Source organism: Ceratotherium simum, chromosome 7, assembly GCF_057802395.1.
Source record: "Ceratotherium simum simum isolate JZ-2026a chromosome 7, ASM5780239v1, whole genome shotgun sequence".
Lineage (NCBI taxonomy): Eukaryota > Metazoa > Chordata > Mammalia > Perissodactyla > Rhinocerotidae > Ceratotherium > Ceratotherium simum.
This window is the reverse complement of record NC_141906.1, coordinates 41,035,404-41,056,450: the sequence shown is the minus strand read 5'-3', so window position 1 is coordinate 41,056,450 and position 21,047 is coordinate 41,035,404. Positions and strand designations below refer to the sequence as shown.

Here is a 21,047-nt window from a genome sequence, read left to right as displayed (position 1 = left end):
ATAGAACAGATTCACAGGATATAGTAATTCCTCTAAAATGCCCACAGAGCACTGTCAATGTCGTCTTTCTCCGGAAATCTCGATTACCCAAGAGAAAAGAGGCCAAAGGGAAGAAAGACTAAACCCGGGGAGATGGCAGGTAGTGATGTCTGGATCCCTTGAATGGGACTTCTCCATTTACCACCCCTCTCACTTCCTTCTATGGTCTGGACCTTTAATCCTCACAGCAGTCAGCCTTGTAGGGTCAACCTAATCTCTGTTGACATCATCCTACTACTTCCCTTTTCAAATTCCAGTGAAGCTACGTGTTTCCTGTCGTATTTTGACACTCCAGAGAAAGAATAGTGGCCGATTAGTATCTAATTTTAGACTGGCGGCAACCAGTTTTCAGAGAAGAGAGAAACAAAAACAGGTGACATTTCCAAGCCTCTCAAGAAAAGGGGAAAAAACTCCAAGCCTTTTGGGGTAAGCAGACAGGGAGAGGTTCAACAGTTCCACAGTAGAGGGAGGCCTGCTGGCAGGCTCAGAAAATGGGCTGGCTGAAACCTTTTCCTTTTTCTTAAATCCAGGACGGTCTCGGGGGCGTCCCTAAACACATTCCTGACTCTGCTAGGAAAGCCCGGGGAGCCGGAGCCCCGACACCCCTTTCCTCAGCGGGAGCTGTGAAGGCAGCTGCACCTCCTCTTTGTCAAGCCGTGGGTTCCAACCACAAGCACTAGGACACCCACGGGGTGGGAGAGGGGAGAAACCACGCCCCTCCCGGCCCGCCCCCAGCGCGCCGGACCCGCCGCCCCTCCCCCTCTGTGACCCCCGCGGGCCCAGCCTCGAGCGACCTGTTGGCAGGGAACGTCACGTGACGCGGCCGGCCGCGCACTCCCCCCGGCCGGCCTCCTGTTGCGCCCGCCGGGCGGGTTCCATCACGTAACGCGCGGGCTCCGGCCCGCTCTTCCCTCGCCAAGCGAGGGAGGGCGGGCGTCGAAGAGGAAAGGGAAGGGATAAGGGGCGGGAGAAGAAGAGGGAGGGGCGGCGCCCGAGTCACGTGACCCGGGGCAGCCCGGAAAGCTCCGAGGAGGAGCCTGGCGCCGCCATTTTCCTGCAGCTGCCTGTCCCTCTTGCCCTGCCCGGCTCCAGCTGACCAGGGAAGGGGTGGGCTGAGCTGAGGCGGGGGCAGGGGAGTGCCCGACACCGTGCCTGACCCCGCGGGTGACACGAGCCGGTTCTTTCTGGGCTGGGTGGCAGCGCGCGGCCCTGAGCCCCGCCCCAGGCCGGCAGGCGGAGAAGGAGCCGGTGGGGGTAGGGGGTGAGGTGGGGGGGTGGGGGTCCTCCGGCGCTTGGGGGTCCCAGTCCCCGCCGGCTGCCGAGCGGGAGGGGTGGCGGAGGAGCCGCAGAGATGTCCGGCCAAAGCCTGACGGACCGAATCACCGCTGCCCAGCACAGTGTCACCGGCTCCGCCGTATCCAAGACAGTATGCAAGGCCACGACCCACGAGATCATGGGGCCCAAGAAAAAGCACCTGGACTGTGAGTGAAGCCGACTGCGGCCCCCGCGACCTTCTCCCCATCTTCTTTCTAACCCCCTTCAGCTGCCTCTTGCTTCCCTGCGTCTTATCTGGCACGGCGGGTCCGGTGCTCGTCCGAGCTGTGTTCTTTTGGCTTTCATCACACCTGCCTCCACGGCTTCCGTGCCCTGTCTAAAAATCCCTGACAAGCCACTCCCCTCCAGGTTCCTAGGGGACCCTCGCTTTCCTGCTCGTGCGCCGCGACACCCCATCACACCCGACCAACTTGCCTCTCCACCTAGCTTCTCGCCTGCTTGCCTCCTCTGTCTGCTGCAGCCTTCTGCTCTTTCATCCCAGCCGTCCCGTGCTGCCTAGTCGCCCTCTCCTGAGCGTTTCTCCGCTTGCTCCGGCTCTCAGCGCCCCATTTTTTCCTCGTTAGCCTTCTTGGGGTTTCCGTAAACGCCGGGTTCCGTGGACCCGGATCCCTGTTTCTCCGCAACCCTGAGGGCTGCCTCCCTTGAAGTGATTCCCACTTCCTTTGCTCCACTAGCCTCTTCTGTCCCTTCCCTTCCCGGGTCCCTTTTCCACTTTTCTTCCCCCATTTGGGTTACCTTTCTTTGCCTCTGTAGCTTAAGTTCCTTGTCTCATTTTATTTTAAATATCATACTTAATACCCGACTTTTATCCCAGATTACTTTCTTCGTGCAAGTAAAGGGATTCCCTTTTGGTATAGGGAAAGTTGGGATTGTTAATTGCCTCTGGTGGAATTTAATCATTGTATTTTCATACTTTTGTCTGGGGTAAGTTGTGAATGTAAGGTACCCCCCTCCCTTTTTTTTTTCTGGTGGGAATGTGGAAAAGGGTTTCCTGATACTGGTATCAGTTCCTGGAACTGTTAAGCCAGGCGGTTAGAATTTAGAAGCTTGAGTGTGTGCAGCGTAGACTATTGGAATTCAAAATGGATTAATAATCAAACCTACAAATAACATACATCCCTTTAAAAACTGATAAATAGATGTTTGACGATGCTTGAGTTTGGACTCCGTTTTAATTTATACTGGTTATCTTTTGGGGGACCAGCTTTATACGGCATGGTATTACTCATTTTACTAACTTAGGTGTAATTACTAGAGCTAACTCCTCCCAACTTTTTCCAAACCTGGAAGCCACTTGTAATATCCTCCTTTTTCTTTCCACTCCTTTACCTCAAGGTACAAAGCTCAGTGGATTACTCAAGCTTTGACTCAATGGAGCTTTGACCTGAAACTTTTCAAGGAAAAATAGGGAAATAGGCACAATAATAAGTTCCTATTTTAAATGGCTACTGGACACTTAGCTTGACTGAGTTTCATCCTGCATGAAAGTTACTTTGCTTTACTGTTTGAAGCAAGAGTGAGCATGTCCTGAAAGGGAATTCACTGACAAGAGTCCTGTTTTGATTTCTCATTTGGACTTTGGCCGTAAGGTTTACACTTTTTAAAAAAATGTGCAAAATGTGAATTCTTCCAAGATGCTTTGCTCATGAAGTGCTGTTAGAACAAGTTATTGCTACAGACAAACCCATTATTCATTGTGACTCGTTCCTTTGCTGTGGAAAAGTTTTAAAGAAAAATCATTACTGCTTGGTTCTTTCTGATGAGTGGATCGTGTGGGCTGCTTTTTAACTCTCAGTCCTTGCCTGTTTAGAAAATGCAGAATATATTTAAATAGTGACACTTTATAAATGGAAAATTCTTTAAAATGCATTGTGAAGCTGTAAGTGATTTTTTGATTATCTGATATTTGGAGTAGACATTTCTACTGTTTACTTCTCTTCAAATGACTGCTTGGCTTACTCTACCCAGTCTTATGGTTTGCCCTAACACTGTGTTAATTCTTTTGTTTTTTTATTTTTCTTTTTCATGATGCGGAGTAGGTGAAGAACTACTTGACTGTGTGAACTATTTTCCTCTTCCCATACTTCAAAATGACAAATTACAACAAGAATAGATATATCTTTTAAAAGTCCTTATAAAGGTTTTTGTTTTATTTCAAATGTAGCAGTAGTTCTTTTAAGGAACTACTTTCTGTTGCCAGAAAGGGCAGAAAATAGGCTAGAGAAGGTTAAGATGGTGATATTTGCTTGTGGTTTTATAAATGTTAGCCTTTTCTCTTAGAATAGTAGCTACTGCAGATGCTAACTAGGGTTAGATTTGGAGGATAATCTCATGTTTGTAGTTCTTCTTTCTCTACCACTGCTTTGTTTATAAGCTCCCACTTTAGAACTTGAATATTCCTGGTAATGTTTTTGTCTTTTTTTGGAGCCACTACTCTTATTTCTTTTCAGTGAGGTTATAAAGTACAATGATACTATTTTCCTTATATTGTTGTTTAAAATACCCTTGTAACCAGTTCTCATTAGTGAAATAAATTGGTGAAGTCTAACCAATGAGTGGCTTTTCTAAACACCTTCCTCTCACACATGCTTTAACATTCTTCGAGAAGATTGAAAAGGCTTTCACAGACAGTTCTGGGTCTTGACACTATGAACTTTTAGGCTTTAATGTAGAGATAATTTTTCCTCTTTGAGGAATTTTTCTTTCTAGTGAAGGTGTAGTTCTTTTGCACTTTTAATGTCCTGAAAAACTATTGCCTAGTTAGTTGAACCTAATGAAAACAATTTCATTTTTTAAATGTTAGTATTGAACAAAAATATGCTTAGGACCATTTTTTTTCCTATAGGCCTTTAGAGCATGGAGGTGGTTTCTGTGTACTTCGTCAAGGTCTTCTCATGTTAGGAACTGATTATTATAATCTATGAATTGTGGCTTAATTCATATTACATTATATACTTGTTTAAGAAATATTTTCACTTTGCTTCTAGGTGTCAGTGTATAATAGAGTTAACTAGTGTCTCTAGTGTGAAAAGAGTTGTCAAACTTGAAACATGTTTGTAAAAATAAACACGCTTTGCATTTAATCGCAAGGCTCTAATGGCCATAATCAAGGTAGAAGAATAGCAGCCCTTATATTTGAAGGACTTCAATTTGCCAGGCACTTATTGACCATTATCTAATTTAATCCTCTCTCACAGCTATGGAAGCAGCAAGCCATATGCATAGAAAGTAGCCTCTAATTCTGTTTAAGGAGGGTATAGAGTGCTTAAAACATCTATAATGATTAAAGTATGGGCAAGTTTAGTCTTACCTTGTTTTTTGATATGAATACTTAATTTTCTTTTATCTGTACTTGTTTTCATTTACTGTCCTTGGACATTTACATTGCAACATGTTTCACTGAAATGTAATATTTATGTTAATGGCTGTAATGGCTTCACTTTTTTAATCCATATTTTTCCTGGTTAATTTCCAGGGAGACTTCATTTCAACCACCATATGCCTTACATTTTCTACGACAAAATCAAGATAATGTTGTTATTAAGCATCTGTTATAAGCATATCTCCTATGGGTAGATACAATGTGGGTATTTTTGTATTGTATGTTGGATGTAGACCCTGCCTAATTTTAATTGCAGAAACAATTTTTTTAACAGCAAGCGTTTGTGAATGTTTTGGTTATGTAGAAGGTGAGATTTGTATTTGGGTTAGTGGTTTGTATAACCATTGAAAATGTATATAAAGTATCAAAATGTACCCCAAATAACTACCTTTTTAAGCAAAATATATTGATTTTTTTTTTTTTTTGGTGAGGAAGATTGGCCCTTAGCTAACCTCTGTTGCCAATCCTCCTCTTTTTGCTTGAGGAAGATTGTCACTGAGCTAACATCTGTGCCAGTCTTTCTCTATTTTGTATTTGGGTTGCTGCCAGAGCATGGCTTGATGAGTGGTGTGTAGGTCTGCGCCCGGGATCCGAACCTGTGAACCCCAGGCCATGGAAGCAGAGCTTGTGAACTTAACCACTATGCCACTGGGCCAGCACCAAATGTATTGATTTTTCATGTCTTAATGACATCCAATGAGTGCTTAGTTTTCATATTGTCAAGAAGATATCTGGTAATTGGGATCTGATTTGCAAGAAGATGCATGTGAGGAAGATAACTAAGTGGAAGATCTTCCCCAGGATATCTCTTGGTTAGAAATAAAGGAACTGAATTGAGGCTTTCCACATGGATCTTGTTATAAAGAGACAGTTCTTTTGTAGTTAATGTTTGGATTTTCCCATAAGAATTAATCATATGATTTATGTTTTCATTTTTCGTTATTTGACCTATTCTGTTTAGCCTTTAATAGTTCTGAAATACAGAAAATGGTAATGGAGTCATCAAACTGGTAATAGTAAGATTTGCCTACATATGTCAAATGCCTGAGATAGTTGAATTCTACAAATGTAAGATTTCTTCCTCCTTGATATATCTAGCTATGTTTCTGAATAGTATGTATTTTAAAAGAGAAACTCTGAGGAGAATTTGACACATAGCTGTTCTGGTAGCCACCTTATTTGTAATTAGCATATTTTAAAATATCTTTGTGAAGTAATTAGATTTCACTGGTGGACTTATTTTAAGAAATACTTAATATTAGACTTTAGGCATCTTTTTTTATCCTTACAGCAGTGCTGTTTATGTTTACTATATATTTTATACATCCGAATAATTTTTAAAGGTGTCTTTGAATTTAATTTAGAGTGGCAGGTGAGAAGTGAAACTTCATATCAAGTGACTTGGCTTTTTTTCCTCTCATTTGATTTGTGAAGCACTTGTATGAATATTTCATTAGATGTTTTAAAGATACATTAATGGTTAAAAATAATCCATTTTAATTAATCATCAGAATTGCTTTAAATAAAGTTGTTCGTTTTTGAACCTGATTATCATTTAGAGTATTTAATACGAAAGTTCACCATGATGCATAGAAAGTCACTTCTGTTCTATTTTCTTTAGTTCCAAAATGCTTAGTTTCATGATTTCTCCCTTCAAATCAAAGAAGTAAGAAAAATAAACTTAAAGGCTTCTTGGCAAGAGGTTAGAGCCCGACAAAGAAGTAGGGTTAGGTTTTCAAAGTGGAGGCTTAGTATTTGCTCTTCCTGTTCTTTTGGTGGCTGAAGTGGCATTTCCGTTACTTTGTGCTCTCAGTATGTTCCTAGTTAAACTGCTTTATACATTTCTCTAGAGAATTGAAATTTTTGGATTTGACCTTTGAGAATTTTGCATGTTCATTGTGTATATGGTTCTTTTTATGGAGAATCGTTCCCGTGCAGATTTTACTAATTTCTTTAAAAGGGAATTTTGATGAACCTAAACTTTTGTGTTAAAAATTATATTCAGGGCCAGCCCTGGTGGCCTAGTGATTGAGTTGATGTGCTCCTTTTTGGTGGCCTGGGCATGGACCTATACCACTGGTTGGTGGCCATGCTGTGGCAGTGGCTCACATACAAAATAGAGGAAGATTTATAACAGATGTTAGCTCAGGGCGAATCTTTGTCAAGCAAAAAGAGGAGGATTGGCGATGGATGTTAGCTCAGGGTGAATCTTCCTCAGGAAAAAAAAAAAATTCAGAGTTGTAATTTGCCAGGTTATGAGAATATTAAGGATTTCTCAAGTTATATTAGAATGTAGTGGCAGTACTCACAGCTAGACATGGTCTTTGTGTTTATGCCTAAATTGATTTTATATTTATTTAACAAATATTTATTTATGCTTATTTTGTGCTGGGCACTCACTGTACCAAACACTATATGTTTATTAACTTGTTTATTCCTTTCAACAACTTTGTGAGAGAGGTTGTATTGTTATTACCATTTTACTGAAGAGGAAACTAAGGCATTGAGAAGTTCAGTAATTTGCCCAAGGTCACACAGCCAGGAAGAGAACTGGGATTTGAACCCACGTAGTCTAGCATCAGGTGTGTGCTTTCATTTCAGTGTGACTTTTTACATAATACTTTTTTATTCCAGGGAATGAATAAACCATATTCATTTATTCATGGCAGTGGTTCTTAGAGTTTGGTCCTGAGACTCCTGGGAGACCCCAAGACTCAGCATATTTGAGAGGTCAAAACTACATTCATAAACTAAGACATTATTTGCCTGTTCCATTTTCTTTCTTTCACAGGTGTACAGTGGAGTTTTCCAGAGGCTGTGTGACGTCTGATATTGCAACAGATTGAATATAGTAGCAGATACGAGAATCCAGCTGTTTTCTATTAAGCCAGATAGTACAGAGTTTTGCAAAAATGTAAAACAATGCCACTGTTCCAAGTTTTGGTTTTGGAAAATAGAGTTATTTTGCATTAAAAGTGTTAACATATGATGAGTTTTATTATTTTAAAATGAATTAATACATATTTTTAAAATTCTCAGTTTTAATTTTTAACACAGTAAATATCGATAGAGAAAACCTGCATAAACGAAAGCTCTTTGGGGTCCTCAATTTTTCATATTGTAAAGGTTCTGAGACCCAAAAAACACAACCCAAAGGTAGAATGCGTATTATAGAGGAGAAAAGATTTAAATTTTAAGAAGTCCTTTAAGGGGCTGGCCTGGTGGCGCAAGCGGTTAAGTGCGCGCCCTCTGCTGCGGCGGCCCGGGGTTCACCGGCTCGGATCCTGGGCGCGCACCGACGCACTGCTTGGCAAGCCATGCTGTGGCGGCTTCCCATATAAAGTAGAGGAAGATGGGCGTGGATGTTAGCCCAGGGCCAGTCTTCCTCAGCAACAAAAAAAAAAAGAGAAGGATTGGCAGATGTTAGCTCAGGGCCGATCTTCCTCTCAAAAAAAGAAAAAGGAAGTCCTTTAAACTCTGAGAGTAAGTTTGGATTTGATTTGGTGGGTAACAGTCCAACCATTGGAGGACTTTGAGCAAGAGATGTGGCATAATCCTTTGATTATGTCATACTGTTAAGTAGATTGGGAGGAATGTGCTGTGTGACTTGGAAAGGAGACTGCTGGGGGCAAAAAGAGTCTGACAGTAATATCTAATTTTTTTCCCAAAGGGGCTTAATGAAGTCCATCATTAATTGGAACTCGTGTTCCATTTTTCCTCACTTTTTTTTTTTTTTTTTACATCTGAGCTATTCCTGTTCAGCCAAGCAAGTTAGGTGCCAATTGTGCCAAAATAAGTTCTTGATTCTCAGACTGTTAACCTTTGTACATACCAGTCCTTGGACACAAAATGTCTTCATCTCTCTGTGAAAACAGATCCCTCCTCCCTTTTAAACCTTCTTTAAACTAGCTTGCTTTCGTTAACCTTCACATTTAAAGTAACTGCTTTCATAAAGACATTCCTGAATAACTCCCCCTGGTCCTGTCATTCCAACGTTATTATCACCATTTAAAGTTTATAATTTTGTTAAACTATAGTTAGTATCATGCTTTTATATCCATTTTGGGTTCATATGTGTTTTCTCTGTAGAATAGGAACTTTTCTTTTCTATACTGTTTAGTATCTTTTTTCGAGGTACTTAATCAGTGACTCTGTGGGTGCTCAGTAGATATTGAATGATTACACATAATCTTCCTTCACAGCTCAGACTATTCCGTGAACAACTTATGGACACAGCATAGAGATCTGTTCCAGTAGACATTTAATAATATATTTATGATGATTATCTTAGTTGCAGTGAATAGTAATTACCTAGTTAAAAAATTATGTATAAAGTCGGTCAGTAGCATTGATAAAAACATAACAAATGGCTATGTGTTTCATGGAACCCATGAGGCCTTAAGAGATTTACTTTTTGTTTAGATATTAGATGATGTTTTCAAAATACTGTTACATTAAAAAAAAAACTTGGGGGTTGCAGCTGCTCAGTTTGAAAACTATATTAAAATGTGTGTTTTTGAGGAAAAGTTTATGAAAGTAGAAATTAATTTTAAGAATTAAACAGGGGGCCAGAAATAGATTTGAAATGTTTATAGGAGCTGTGGCTTTGTACAACTCTAGGAGGTGCTGATCACATTGTAGTCTACTTGCAGGGTGCCTCCAGAGTATATAAAATGCATGTGGCAGACTCATTTTAGATGCAAGGAAGGGTAAAGTACACTTAATAGATAATGTCAAAACGTGAAAGAAAAGAAATGACTGTTTTGAATGAAGGCTTATGAGGTATGAGGCAAGAGTTGGAGTGGTAGTAGTGATGGTGGTGATAGTAGGACCAGTAAATCTAGACCATCACTTGATTCTAGGGGCTAGTGGGAATTGCTGTAAGTTTTCTCTGAACACTTGGAATTCCAGCAGTGATTTCCGAAACGGTGCTGGTATTTATAGTCGTAAACTTATTACTTGATAGTGTTCTAAAGACCTTAATTTTACTCAAGGGACACTTCTTCCAAGCAGTTGTTGAGGAAGCTAAGCATGCCTTGCAAACGTCTTCCCTCACTAAAGATTGCAGGTGTACTTTACAAGTGACTTTATCGGGCATACTCAATTGCTGTATTTAAATGTACGTTATTTCTGCTGGTTATAGGTCTCCTCATGTGACTATAAGCTCTGAGAACAAGGGTTGTGGTGTATGTGAATGTTTAAAAATTTTATGTGCTGGTAATAGAATTAGTTATCTTATGAATGCTTAAGAAATACAAATGTGCCATATTTTAAATACCTGTAAAATATGAAAATCTTACTGTAATTCAAGTATATACCAAAATGTAAATAGTGGTATTTACACTGGAGGGGTTTGGCAAACCTTTTTGATGTACATGAAACAATTGTTTGCAGAAATTTGATTCATGCATGATGTTGAATAATTTGAAATATTATTTAACTATTCCAAAGCTAATGTGAAAAAGGAGATTGTGAGGCAAAGTGATTTTCTTTTTGCAATTTTTAAATTGAGGTTTAATTCACATGACATAAAATTCACCATTTTAAAGTATACAATTCAGTGGTTTTTAATATATTCACAATGTTGTGTGTAACCCTCACCCTCACCACTATGTAATTCTAGAACATTTTTCATCACCCCAAAAAGAATCTGTTTCATCACCCCACGTTATCTGTTAGCAGTCACTCCCATTCTCTCCACCCTCATTCCCTGGCAACCATTAATCTTTCTGTTTATGGATTTTCGTATTGTGGACATTTCATACAAATGGAATCATACAGTATGTGGCCTTTTATGTCTGGCTTCTTTCACTTAGCATAATGTTTTTCAAGCTTCATCTGTTGCAGCGTGTAACAGTACTTCATTCTTTTTTATAACCTAATAATATTTCCATTGTATGAATATACCACATTTTGTTTATCCGTTCATCCGTTGATGGACATTTGGGTTGTTTACCTCTTTAAACTCACTAAGAATAACACTGCTATGAACATTCATGTACAAGTGTTTGTGTGAACATGTGTTTTCAGTTCTCTTGGGTATATACCTAGGAGAAGGATTGCTGGATCATATGGTAATTATGTATTTAACTTTTTGAGAAATGACCAGCCTGTCTTCCACAGCAGCTGCAGCATTTTACATTCCCAACAGCAATGTAGGAAGGTTCCATTTTCTCCCCATTATTGTCAACACTTGTTATTTTCAGGTTTTTTTAAAATAATAATTAAAAAAATTTATTGTAGCCATCCTAGTGGATGTTAAGTGGTATCTTGTGATTTTGGTTTGCACTTCCCTAATGACTAATGATATTGGGCATCTTTTTATGTGCTTATTGATTTTTTTATATTTTTGAAAAAATGTCTATTCAGATCCTTTGCCCATATTTAAATTTGATTCTTTTTATATTTGGAATGTTAGAAGAGTTCTTTACACATTCTGATACTAGATCCTGATATGATTTGCAGACTTTTTTCCCCCATCCTGTAGCTTGTCTTTCCATTATTATTATTATATATATATTTTTTTGGTGAGGAGTATTGGCCCCGAGTTAACATCTGTGCCAATCTTCCTCTATTTTTTTGTATATGGGATGCCACCACAGCATGGCTTGATGAACGGTGTGTAGGTCTGCACTGGGGATCCAAACCTGTGAACTCCAGGCTGCTGAAGTGAAACATGAAAACTTAACCACTGCACCATGGGGCCGGCCCCTGTCTTTCCATTATTTTGATAGTGCCCTTTGATGCACAAAATTTTTTAATTTTGAAGTTAAATTTTTCTGTTTTTTCTTTGATTGTGTGTGCTTTTGATATAATATCTAAGAAACCATTGGCTAATTCAAGGTTATGCAGACTGACACCTAAACTACTCCTAAGAGTTTTATACTTTTTAGCTCTTACTTTTAGGTTTGTTCAGTTTTCAGTTAATTATTTTAATGTGGTGTGAGGAGGCAAGATGGTATTAAGGGAAATTAAGGATATTTTAGTTTTTTTTCTTTTCTGAAGCTGACATGGAGTACAGTTCTACTACTGTACCTCTACATAATGTGGATATAGAGATTAGTGAGGGAGAAAAAAAAAATTTCCTTGATGGCAGCCTCCAGTACTTGGTATAGTTCATTGACTGATAAATGGAAATTTTTGAGTCAAACATTCTTTCAACTGGATGGACCAATGTACAGTTAATCCAGCATACATTTTTTTTAGGTTCTCCATATGGTCTTTTAAATGTGTGAAGAGATAATATATAGTTGCATGAGTATCAATAAGCAGTTATTTTTGTCCGCACAGAATAGTGTGTATGTTTCTGTAGTCTCTGGTTACTTCCTCATAATGATGCTTTTCATATGTTGTGAGTCTTTATAGCTTCTATAATTATAATTGTTTATAGAGTGCGCTTGTGTATCTTCTTTACTGTGCTAAATACAGCATATAGCAAGTATGCAATAAAAACATGATGAACGAATGAAGGAAGCATGAAATTTTCATAGAGAGTTTCTAATGTGTTGTTATCAAGCAATGCTTTAGAGTTTTTTACATAAAGGAAGAGGAAGATTGCTATATAAGATTTGCTATAAATAGTGGTTGTTTATTTAAACTTCTTTCTTTCCATATCAAGTAAACTTTTATTCTTTATTGGTTGAAAACGTGAGGAATTATGGAAGTTGGGAAATAAACTTCCAGAGTTAGATTATGTTAAATTAGGGCAGTTTGACACACTAAAATATTATTTATTCCAGGACCCACGTATTATTGGTATATTTGACTTCAGATGAGTAAATTCAAGCTAGTCAAACCTTGGGTTTTCTTCTGCTTTTCTTTTTTTCTGCTATTATTAAGATTATTATTTGCTTATGTGTGGTTGTTAAAAGTGAAGTCCAGGCAGTCCTTGATTTTAGACTTTATGTTATCTGTGATAGTCCACATCTGATAGCAGAGTGCTGTAAGGCCTTGTCTACTAAGCACTTGTGTGCTTTGTTGTAGGACATTGGGAAAACATGTAAAGTGCAAATAAAGATAGTTAGAAATGAAGAATTTAAGTTTAATAGGCTATATTGAATGAGGTGGGCATTGACCTCGATTGGCTTCTTCCTACTACCTACTTTAGCTATGCCCTTTTTCTCCTGGTCTTAGGACTCTGTGGTGAATTGCCTATGAAAATCTAAATTAATTTTCTTTTTCTTTTTTTGTGAGGAGGACCAGCCCTGAGCTAACATCCAATACCAATCCTCCTCTTTTTTGCTGAGGAAGACTGGCCCTGGGCTAACATCCGTGCCCATCTTCCTCTACTTTATATGGGACGCCGCCACAGTATGGCTTGACAAGCGGTGCGTTGGTGCGCGCCCGGGATCCGAACCGGCGAACCCCGGGGCCGCCGCAGCGGAGCGCGCGCACTTAACCGCTTGCGCCACCGGGCCGGCCCCTAAATTAATTTTCTTTTGAAAGTGAAACATAGATAAATCTTAATTCATTTGTGTACCTGAAGACCCAAGAGTTTATCATTTTGTGTGACTTTTTCTTGGAGAAGGCTTGAGTGGGAAAAGGAGAATTAAAGAGCAAATCTTTTTTTATTTTGTGTTATTTTAGTAAAATTCTCTAGGAAACTGTATTAAGGTCTTTTGCTTCCTCTATGAGGAAGAATAGGGGGCAAAAGTTCTGAGATTGAGTTCTGTTTTAACATTGAGCAGTACTGACAAAAACCCTAGTCAGAAACAATAAGTTGGGTCCTAAGGGAAAGTGATCAAGATCTAGAAAAGAATGTCAAGATGAATGACACTTGGTTCTTACCTAAAAAGGAACATGAGATCTAGTAATGAAAATGTGTAAACAAATAATTGTAATACAGTGAGATAAATGCATAATACTTTTTCATAAAGTATCAAAGTAGGGACTAGAGTAATTAATTTTGAAAGAGGTTAGTGACAGCTTCATAGAAGAGGTAGTAGGAATTTTAAGGATGACTAGTGATTTACCAGATGGCCAAAGGGGTTCCTCCTAAATAGATTAGTACATGCAGTGAGATAGAGGCAAGAAAGAGGATTGTGATGTGTTTGGAGAAAACTTTAAGTAGTACTCTGTGGTGGAATGCAAAGTGTTAATGGGGGTGAGGGGAGATGAGACTGGAGAGGGAACCCTTAAAGGTCTTGTAGGGGCAGGAGTTATCTTGATAGACTTTGGTCTCTTCAGCCCTCCTCCCCAAATCTTCATTTTAGAGTCCCCCTTCCTCCTGCTTTCCTAACTTTAGATGCCAGTGCTATGGAACTGGGGAAATATTCTTTCCTTTTCTGAGGTTATTTGTGGCAGGGTTATTGAAAGGGGTAGAAAGGAAGGAATGCACAGTCCTCTTGCCATTTGTGCAAGGGGCTGGATGAGCTTTGGCATCCAAAATTGGACCTCTGAATATTGTTGTACGTCGTGGTTTAGGCGCTAAATTAAAATCATGTACACTGATCTGGTGGCTTTTGTGGGCTTGTCTGGAAATCAAGTTTTCTTGAGTTCCAAATTTATGAATGAACTTAAACACAAACTGTCTTATCATATGATGATAGTATGAATAGAAAAGTTTTCATAAATCAGTTAAAGTCAGTAAGATTCTTGGGGGCGTGTTTGATTTATGTGATTTAACTATTGACATCTATTTATCTGCAAATGATACTTTATCATTCTTAGATTTTTAAAGCTAGATCTCTACTAAACAAGATTTTATTAGTCTTGTGGAAGTTAATATACTCATTAGCAATTATATACTGAGTGTCTGCTATATATCCAAGTTACTGTGTTAAGATAATTGAGAAATCTAAAAGTGAAATCATTGATCATGTCCTCAGTCTAGTAGGGAAGATGACATATACAGATAGCTGAATTACCAAGCAATGAGAGATAAGTTCAGATCAAATGTCATTGAAAATCAGAGGAGAAATACTGCTTTTGATAAGGGGGAGAACTGGACCTTAAATGATAAGCAGTGAGGAGCAGTAGGCATTTCAGGTGGAGGAAAGAGCATGAGCAAACATTTGTAGGTAGGAAGACTGGAACTGTGTTTGGAGAATAAAGGAGTCTGTTAACTATAGAGGGTAAATGGGGTGCTTTGGGGCTAGGGGAGGGACAGCTTGGGTGTAAGGAGAAATACTGTACAGTTGGAGCAATTGTCTGAGTCTAGATTGTGTACAGAGTATGGATTTTAATCATATGACCTTTAGATATATCTCATCTCCAGGTAGCTTTTGGCTACTGTAGGCAAAGTTGGACCATAGTTAGAGCTGATTTTCAAAATTGTGCTATGTCCTTATTTTCTGCTGCCAGTGTTAACATAGGGAAGGCAAGGAGTTTTGCTGATCTTGAAGCTGAGAATGAGATTTTGCTGCTTCAGGCTTTTTATATTAACTTGATTATTTTAGACTGCATTAATAGTGGCAATATCTGCACGTCCAAGAGGGTTATAGGATAGCGGCATTTGATCTTTTGGTATGAAACTGGAGGAGAGATCTGGTTTGTTCTTTACATGATGACTTTGTCTTCTGTTTTCAGATCTGGAAGATATAACCGCATTATCCCTATTCCCATTTGTACATTTCCTTTTAGAAGTAAAACCATCTATTTAATGACTGAGAAATTAAGGTTTAACAGGCAGTAGTTCCTCCTTTATTTTTCTTTTCTCAACATTAGCTTTTGTAACTTCTTCACAGAACTATGTGATTGTGTATTAGTTATCAGATTTGGAATTTGTGTTAGGTATTAATTTAGTATAAGATTTTAGACTTGGTACAGTGTAACTCCTCATTTTTGTTCTTCATATTCTTGCAAAATATTGTTTTCAATTGGTGACCTAGAGTGGACCAAAGCATTATTTTAGGTGATTTCTGTAGCACATCCCAGAAACACTGCATATGACATAGCTGAGTGGCAATAAAGAACAACCATAGGTACTGACTTAAAAATTAGTTACAGAGTTGCAGCTGGCAGCTAAGTTAGAAAGCTATTTATAGAGCAGCTCAGGAGGCTGAGACACTCTTTGACTAGCTGCCTGAAGGTGGTGTGCAGGGAGAAAACCATTTCTTCCTGTCAGGAGATGGAAATCTTTTGAGAGAGAAACTTAAGCTGCTTCCTATCTTGGGGCTTGTAGACTTACCCTAGAAGTTTTGTTGCTTTGACTTTTTTTTTTTTTTTTTTTTTTTTTTGCTGAGCAAGATTCGACCAGAGCTAACATCTGTTGCCATCTTCCTCTATTTTGTATGTGGATCACCGCCCCAGCATGACCACAAGTGATGTAGGACTGTGCCGGGAACCGAACCTGGGCCGCCGAATCGGAGTGCACCGAACTTAACCACTACGCCACCACGGCTGCCCTCTGGCTTTTTTCATCCAAGTTATGTTTTCCTAACGTAGTCATTGACCAACCAAGAAGGTATTGTAGCTTTTGAGGTCCCCCTTTTTTTTAAAAAACAAAGTTCACCTCTTCTACTATTACTTAGAATTGAGAATGATTACATCTCTGGGGCAGATGGCTGGAAACTGCTTCATGTGTTCCTCTTATTTTACATCATATAAGCCCTACTCACATAAAATCTGGTGAGTTGATTTAGTTTGTTTTGTAACATTCTTGGCTTTTTAAGGCTTGTTTATAATTTAAGACTTGCGGTTTCTTCAGGCACTCTGATATGGGGGTGTCCAAAACTCTTAAAACCTGTTCCTTGTGAACTTGGTTTGAATAATATGATGCCGTCGTTATATCCTCTCAACTTCAGTTCATTGTAGCCAGGATGAAGATGGTGATGCCTGTGAGCGGGATGTGCTGTACCAGACAAGAGGTGGTTACTTACTAGGAATTAGATTTATGAGGGCTAAAAAGAGAGAATTGTGAATTTTAGAGTAATTAGAGGTGATGACAAGACTCGGACCACTTGGAATAAAGAGAGAGAGAATTGAGAGAAAATATGTATATATCTTCATCCCTCTAGGGGAAAAATTACTGTTTTAAAGAATCTAGTTCCAGCGCAGCCACTAGTTTGTGTTACTTTAGGTAGGCAAGTATTTAAATCTTTATGCTGGAGGTAACAGAACATCCCTTGCTTTGTCAAAAGGCTGTTATAATAATCAGAAGACTTAAGAATATGAAAGAGCTTTGTAAAGTATAAAGAAATCGGCATATACAAAGATGTTGCCACTCTTAAGATGGAGCTCAAGTAACTGTGGTAACACCAGTTGAAGGAATTGGGCTTTATAAACCTTCTCAAGGTTTTGCAGAAGTCATTTGAGTTTGAGGTGGTTTCATAATACTGTATTGGAAAAGTGATGGAGGAATAGTCTACTAAAATGAGGGAAAACTCATCAATAAAATATGATACTAAGTGAAACTAACAATATCTAATATTTGTAATGATGCTTTAAAGTACTCTAAATATGTTATCTTTAAATATGTTGTGGAAATTATTAATATTCCTGTTTTTAAAAGGAGAAATTGAAACTGAGTGGCTAATCATAATTAACATGTCTGAAGTCATAATGGTAAATAGTGAATCTGGAATTTGATTTTAGATCTTTTGTTCAGTCTGATGTCGCTTCATCCGGTTATGGTACAGTCCTAGCACATGGAAATGGAAGGGGCTGTGCATGAAAGTGGGAGAGCCTAGAGCAGAACTTCCCCCCCGCCCCCCAAAGCCCCAGTAGATAGTTGTACGTCATAGCTGCACATCCTTCTAGTTGCTGTATGTGGGACGCGGCCTCAGCATGGCCGGAGAAGCGGTGCGTTGGTGCGCGCCCGGGATCCGAACTCCGGCCGCCAGTAGCGGAGCGCACGCACTTAACCGCTAAGCCATGGGGCCGGCCCCTAGAGCAGAACTTTAGTGATGGTAAAACGAGCATCCTCATCATTACTGTTTGAAGCAGAGATTGGAAATGAATAGCACTTAGGATAGACTATCAAATAAGTATAAGTCAGAGAAGGGGTGTAATGGGGGGAAATGAACTTTAAATAGGAATAGAAAGGACTGAAAACAGACACCCTTTCTCCCCACCTACCAATCTCAGTGATTTTGGAAGGTATCCAATATAGCAGTGAAAGAAAAAGCTAGTTAATGTTCTCCAGTATTTGTCAAGTTTAGGGAGGGATCATACTTGAAAAGTAGTAGTATTCAAAGTAGTAGCATTTTAGTTGGGTAGAGGGCTTATTTGGGGAGCCTTTGTCACCATAGCAAAAAGGGAAATTGGTGAAAGATTGGTACTGTAGAATGAAGGGAAAAGAAGTGGTTGGTACTGTAGAATGAAGGGAAAAAAAATGGTTAAATTTTTCTTTACAACTTGTCTAGACTATTTAAAATTTATATTACCTTCTCATAACAAGCCAAGGGAAAGATACAGTCATACACCGTATAATGATGCTTTGGTCAGTGATGGACCGCGTATATGACAGTGGTCCCATAAGATTATAATGGAACTGAAAATTCTTATCACCTACTGATGTCGTAGCCATCATAGCATCGGAGTGCAGTGCTTTACTCATGTGTTTGTGGTGATGCTGTTGTAAACAAACCTGCGCTACCAGTTGTATACAAGTATAGCACGTACAATTATGTGCAGTACGTAATACTTGATAATAAATGACTGTTACTGATTTATGTATTTACTATACTATACTTTTTATCGTTACTTTAGAGTGTACTCTTTCTACTTATAAAAAAAAATTTACTATAAAACAGTATGCCATGTTACGTTGGCAGCAGCCTTATGTGTCTAGTGTTTACTGCATCTCTTGATTGCATCATTTTCTCTTGTGCTTGATTTAGTCTCGTGTTATTTTGCTCATCATAGCCCCTAAGCATACAAAACCCACTGCTAATGTTGCCAGTAAGAGGCCACATTGAGTGATTGATCTGGAAACGAAATTAAAAGTGATTAAAGACTACGAAGGTGGAAAATCAGTGATGGTTATTACTCGCCAGTCAGGCGTATCCCGTTCCACCATAGCTATGATCTTGAGGAACGAGAACAGTGACGTAGGCTGTTAAAGGATATGCTTCATTGAAGGCAAGGAGACTAATAAAAATTTGAGAAGGGCCTATATCAGATGTGGAGAAAGTTCTAATGACCTAGATTGAAGACCGGACACAGAAGTGTATCCCTCTCAGCATCATGACGATCACAGCCAAAGCAAAAATCTGTTTGTGATGTTGAAAGAAAAGGCTGGAGCTGACTATGATGTTGAACTTACTACTATCTCTGAGTGTTTTGAAACGATTCAGGAATCGTTATTCATTACATAATGTGAAAGGGAGTGGTGAGTCTGCGTGAGTGGTGAGTCTGTGAGTGCTGATGTGAAGGCAGTTGAAGAATTTTTGGAAACTCTAGATAAGCTGATTTTGGAGGAAAGTTACTTGCCAGAGCAAATATTCAATGTGAATGAAACCTCCCTATTCTAGGAATAGATCCCTGAAAGGACTTTTATTCATAAGGAGGCCAAGTCAATGCCAAGTTTCAAGGCTTTTAAGGACGGAGTAGCAGTCTTGCTTGGGGGCAGCGTTGCAGCTATAAATTGAATCCCTTTGTGATCTGGCCCAGTGAGAACCCCCAGGGCCTTCAAGCATATCAGTAAGCACACACTGCCAGTGTACTACAGAAACAATAAGAAGTCATGGATGACCCAGCTCCTCTTCTAAGATGCCCTTCTGAATTGCTGTGCTGGTGTAATGGAGAAGTACTGTTTAGAGTATAACATAACTTTCAAGATTTTGCTTATTGTTGGTAATGCTCCCAGACATAGTTCTCTTATTGGTGGTCTTCATTCCAATATCAAAGCAGTGTTTCTCGCTCCAAATACCACCTCTTTGATCCAACCAATGGATCAAGGAGTTATAGCAGCTTCTAAGGTCTACTACCTTAGGAGGACCTTTGCCCAGGCTATTGCTGCAGCTGAAGAAGACACTGATGCAGTTCTGGGAGAATTACAACATCTATGACTGCATCAAGAACCTTGCTTGGGCTTGGGGTGATGTCACCGAGGAGTGTATGAATGGCGTCTGGAAAAAGGCACTCAGGAGGTTTGTCCATGACTTCAAAAATTTGCCAAGGATGAGGAGGTTGCAAAAGTCAACAAGGCTGTAGTTGAGGTGGCAAATAGCTTTAACCTGGGTCTGGATGAGCATGACATTGAAGAGCTCTTAGAGGTGATTCCTGAGGAATTGACTAATGAGGAGTTGTTGAAACTGGAATAGGAATGCATAGCTAAATAAGAGGCAAGAGAAAAGGAAATTGCAGGAGAAGAAAAAGAAGAACCACCCCCAAGAAAATTGACAGTGAAGGGTATAGCAGAAACTTTTGCAGACCTCCACAAGCTCCTTAAAAAGTTTGAAAACATGGACCCCAACACCAAAAGGTTTTCATTAACAGAGAGGAGTGTTCATGGTGCATTATCTGTTTACAGGCAAATCTGTGATGAAAAAAAGAAACAAACCAAGCAAACCACCACGGACATATTTCTGAAAAGAGTGATACCTCCTCAGGAAGAGCCTCAGGCAAGTCCTTGAGGAAGTATTCCAGAGGAGGGCATTGTTATAGGAGATGACAGCTCCATGCCTGTTAATTGCCCCTCCAGACCTTCCAGTGGGACAAGATGTGGAGATGGAAGACAGTGATATTGAAGATCCTGACCCTGTCTAGGCCTAGGCTAATGTCTGTGTTAGATTTATTTATTTATTCATTCATTCATTCATTCATTCATTCATTCCCCCCAAAGCCACAGTAGATAGCTGTATGTCATAGCTGCACATCCTTCCAGCTGCTGTATGTGGGACGCGGCCCCAGCATGGCCAGAGAAGTGGCGCATCGGTGCACGCCAGGGATCCGAACCCGGGCCGCCAGCAGCGGAGCGCGCGCACTCAACCGCTAAGCCATGGGGCCGGCCCTGTGTTAGTTTTTAACATAAAAGTTTAAAAAGTAAAAAAAAAATTAAAAATTTTAAAAATAGAAAAAGGTTATAGAATAGGATAAAGAAAATATTTTTGTACAACTGTACAATGTGTGTTTTAAGCTAAGTGTTATTACAAAGGAGTCAAAAAGTTAAAAAAAAAGTTCATGAGGTAAAAAATTTACAATAAGTTAAGGTTAATTTATTATTGAAGAAAGAAAAATATTTTTTTATAAATTTAGTGTAGCCTAAATACAGCGTTTATCAAGTCTATGGTAGTGTACAGTAACGTCCTTGGCCTTCATGTTCAATCACCACTCACTGACTGACTCACCCAGAGCAACTTCCAGTCCTGCAAGCTCCATTCGTGGTAAGGGCCCTGTACAGGTTTAC

The 21,047-nt window shown here is 39.4% G+C and overlaps 1 protein-coding gene across 11 annotated transcripts in view; it reads left to right on the top strand.

Moving 5' to 3' along the window:
• The first annotated feature begins 1,067 nt into the window (after positions 1-1,067).
• PICALM (phosphatidylinositol binding clathrin assembly protein) overlaps positions 1,068-21,047 on the top strand; it is a 104,371-nt gene continuing 84,391 nt past the window's right edge. For 3 of the 11 annotated variants that reach the window (XM_087433548.1, XM_087433549.1, XM_004434076.3), the window contains exon 1: positions 1,073-1,520. In XM_087433548.1, coding sequence (XP_087289674.1) covers positions 1,391-1,520 — 130 coding nt within the window. In that variant the 5' untranslated portion in view covers positions 1,073-1,390. Of the gene's footprint in view, positions 1,521-15,994; positions 16,161-21,047 lie in introns of those variants that run through there. The other 8 variants (XM_087433546.1, XM_004434075.3, XM_087433551.1 and 5 more) reach the window with 6 other exon arrangements.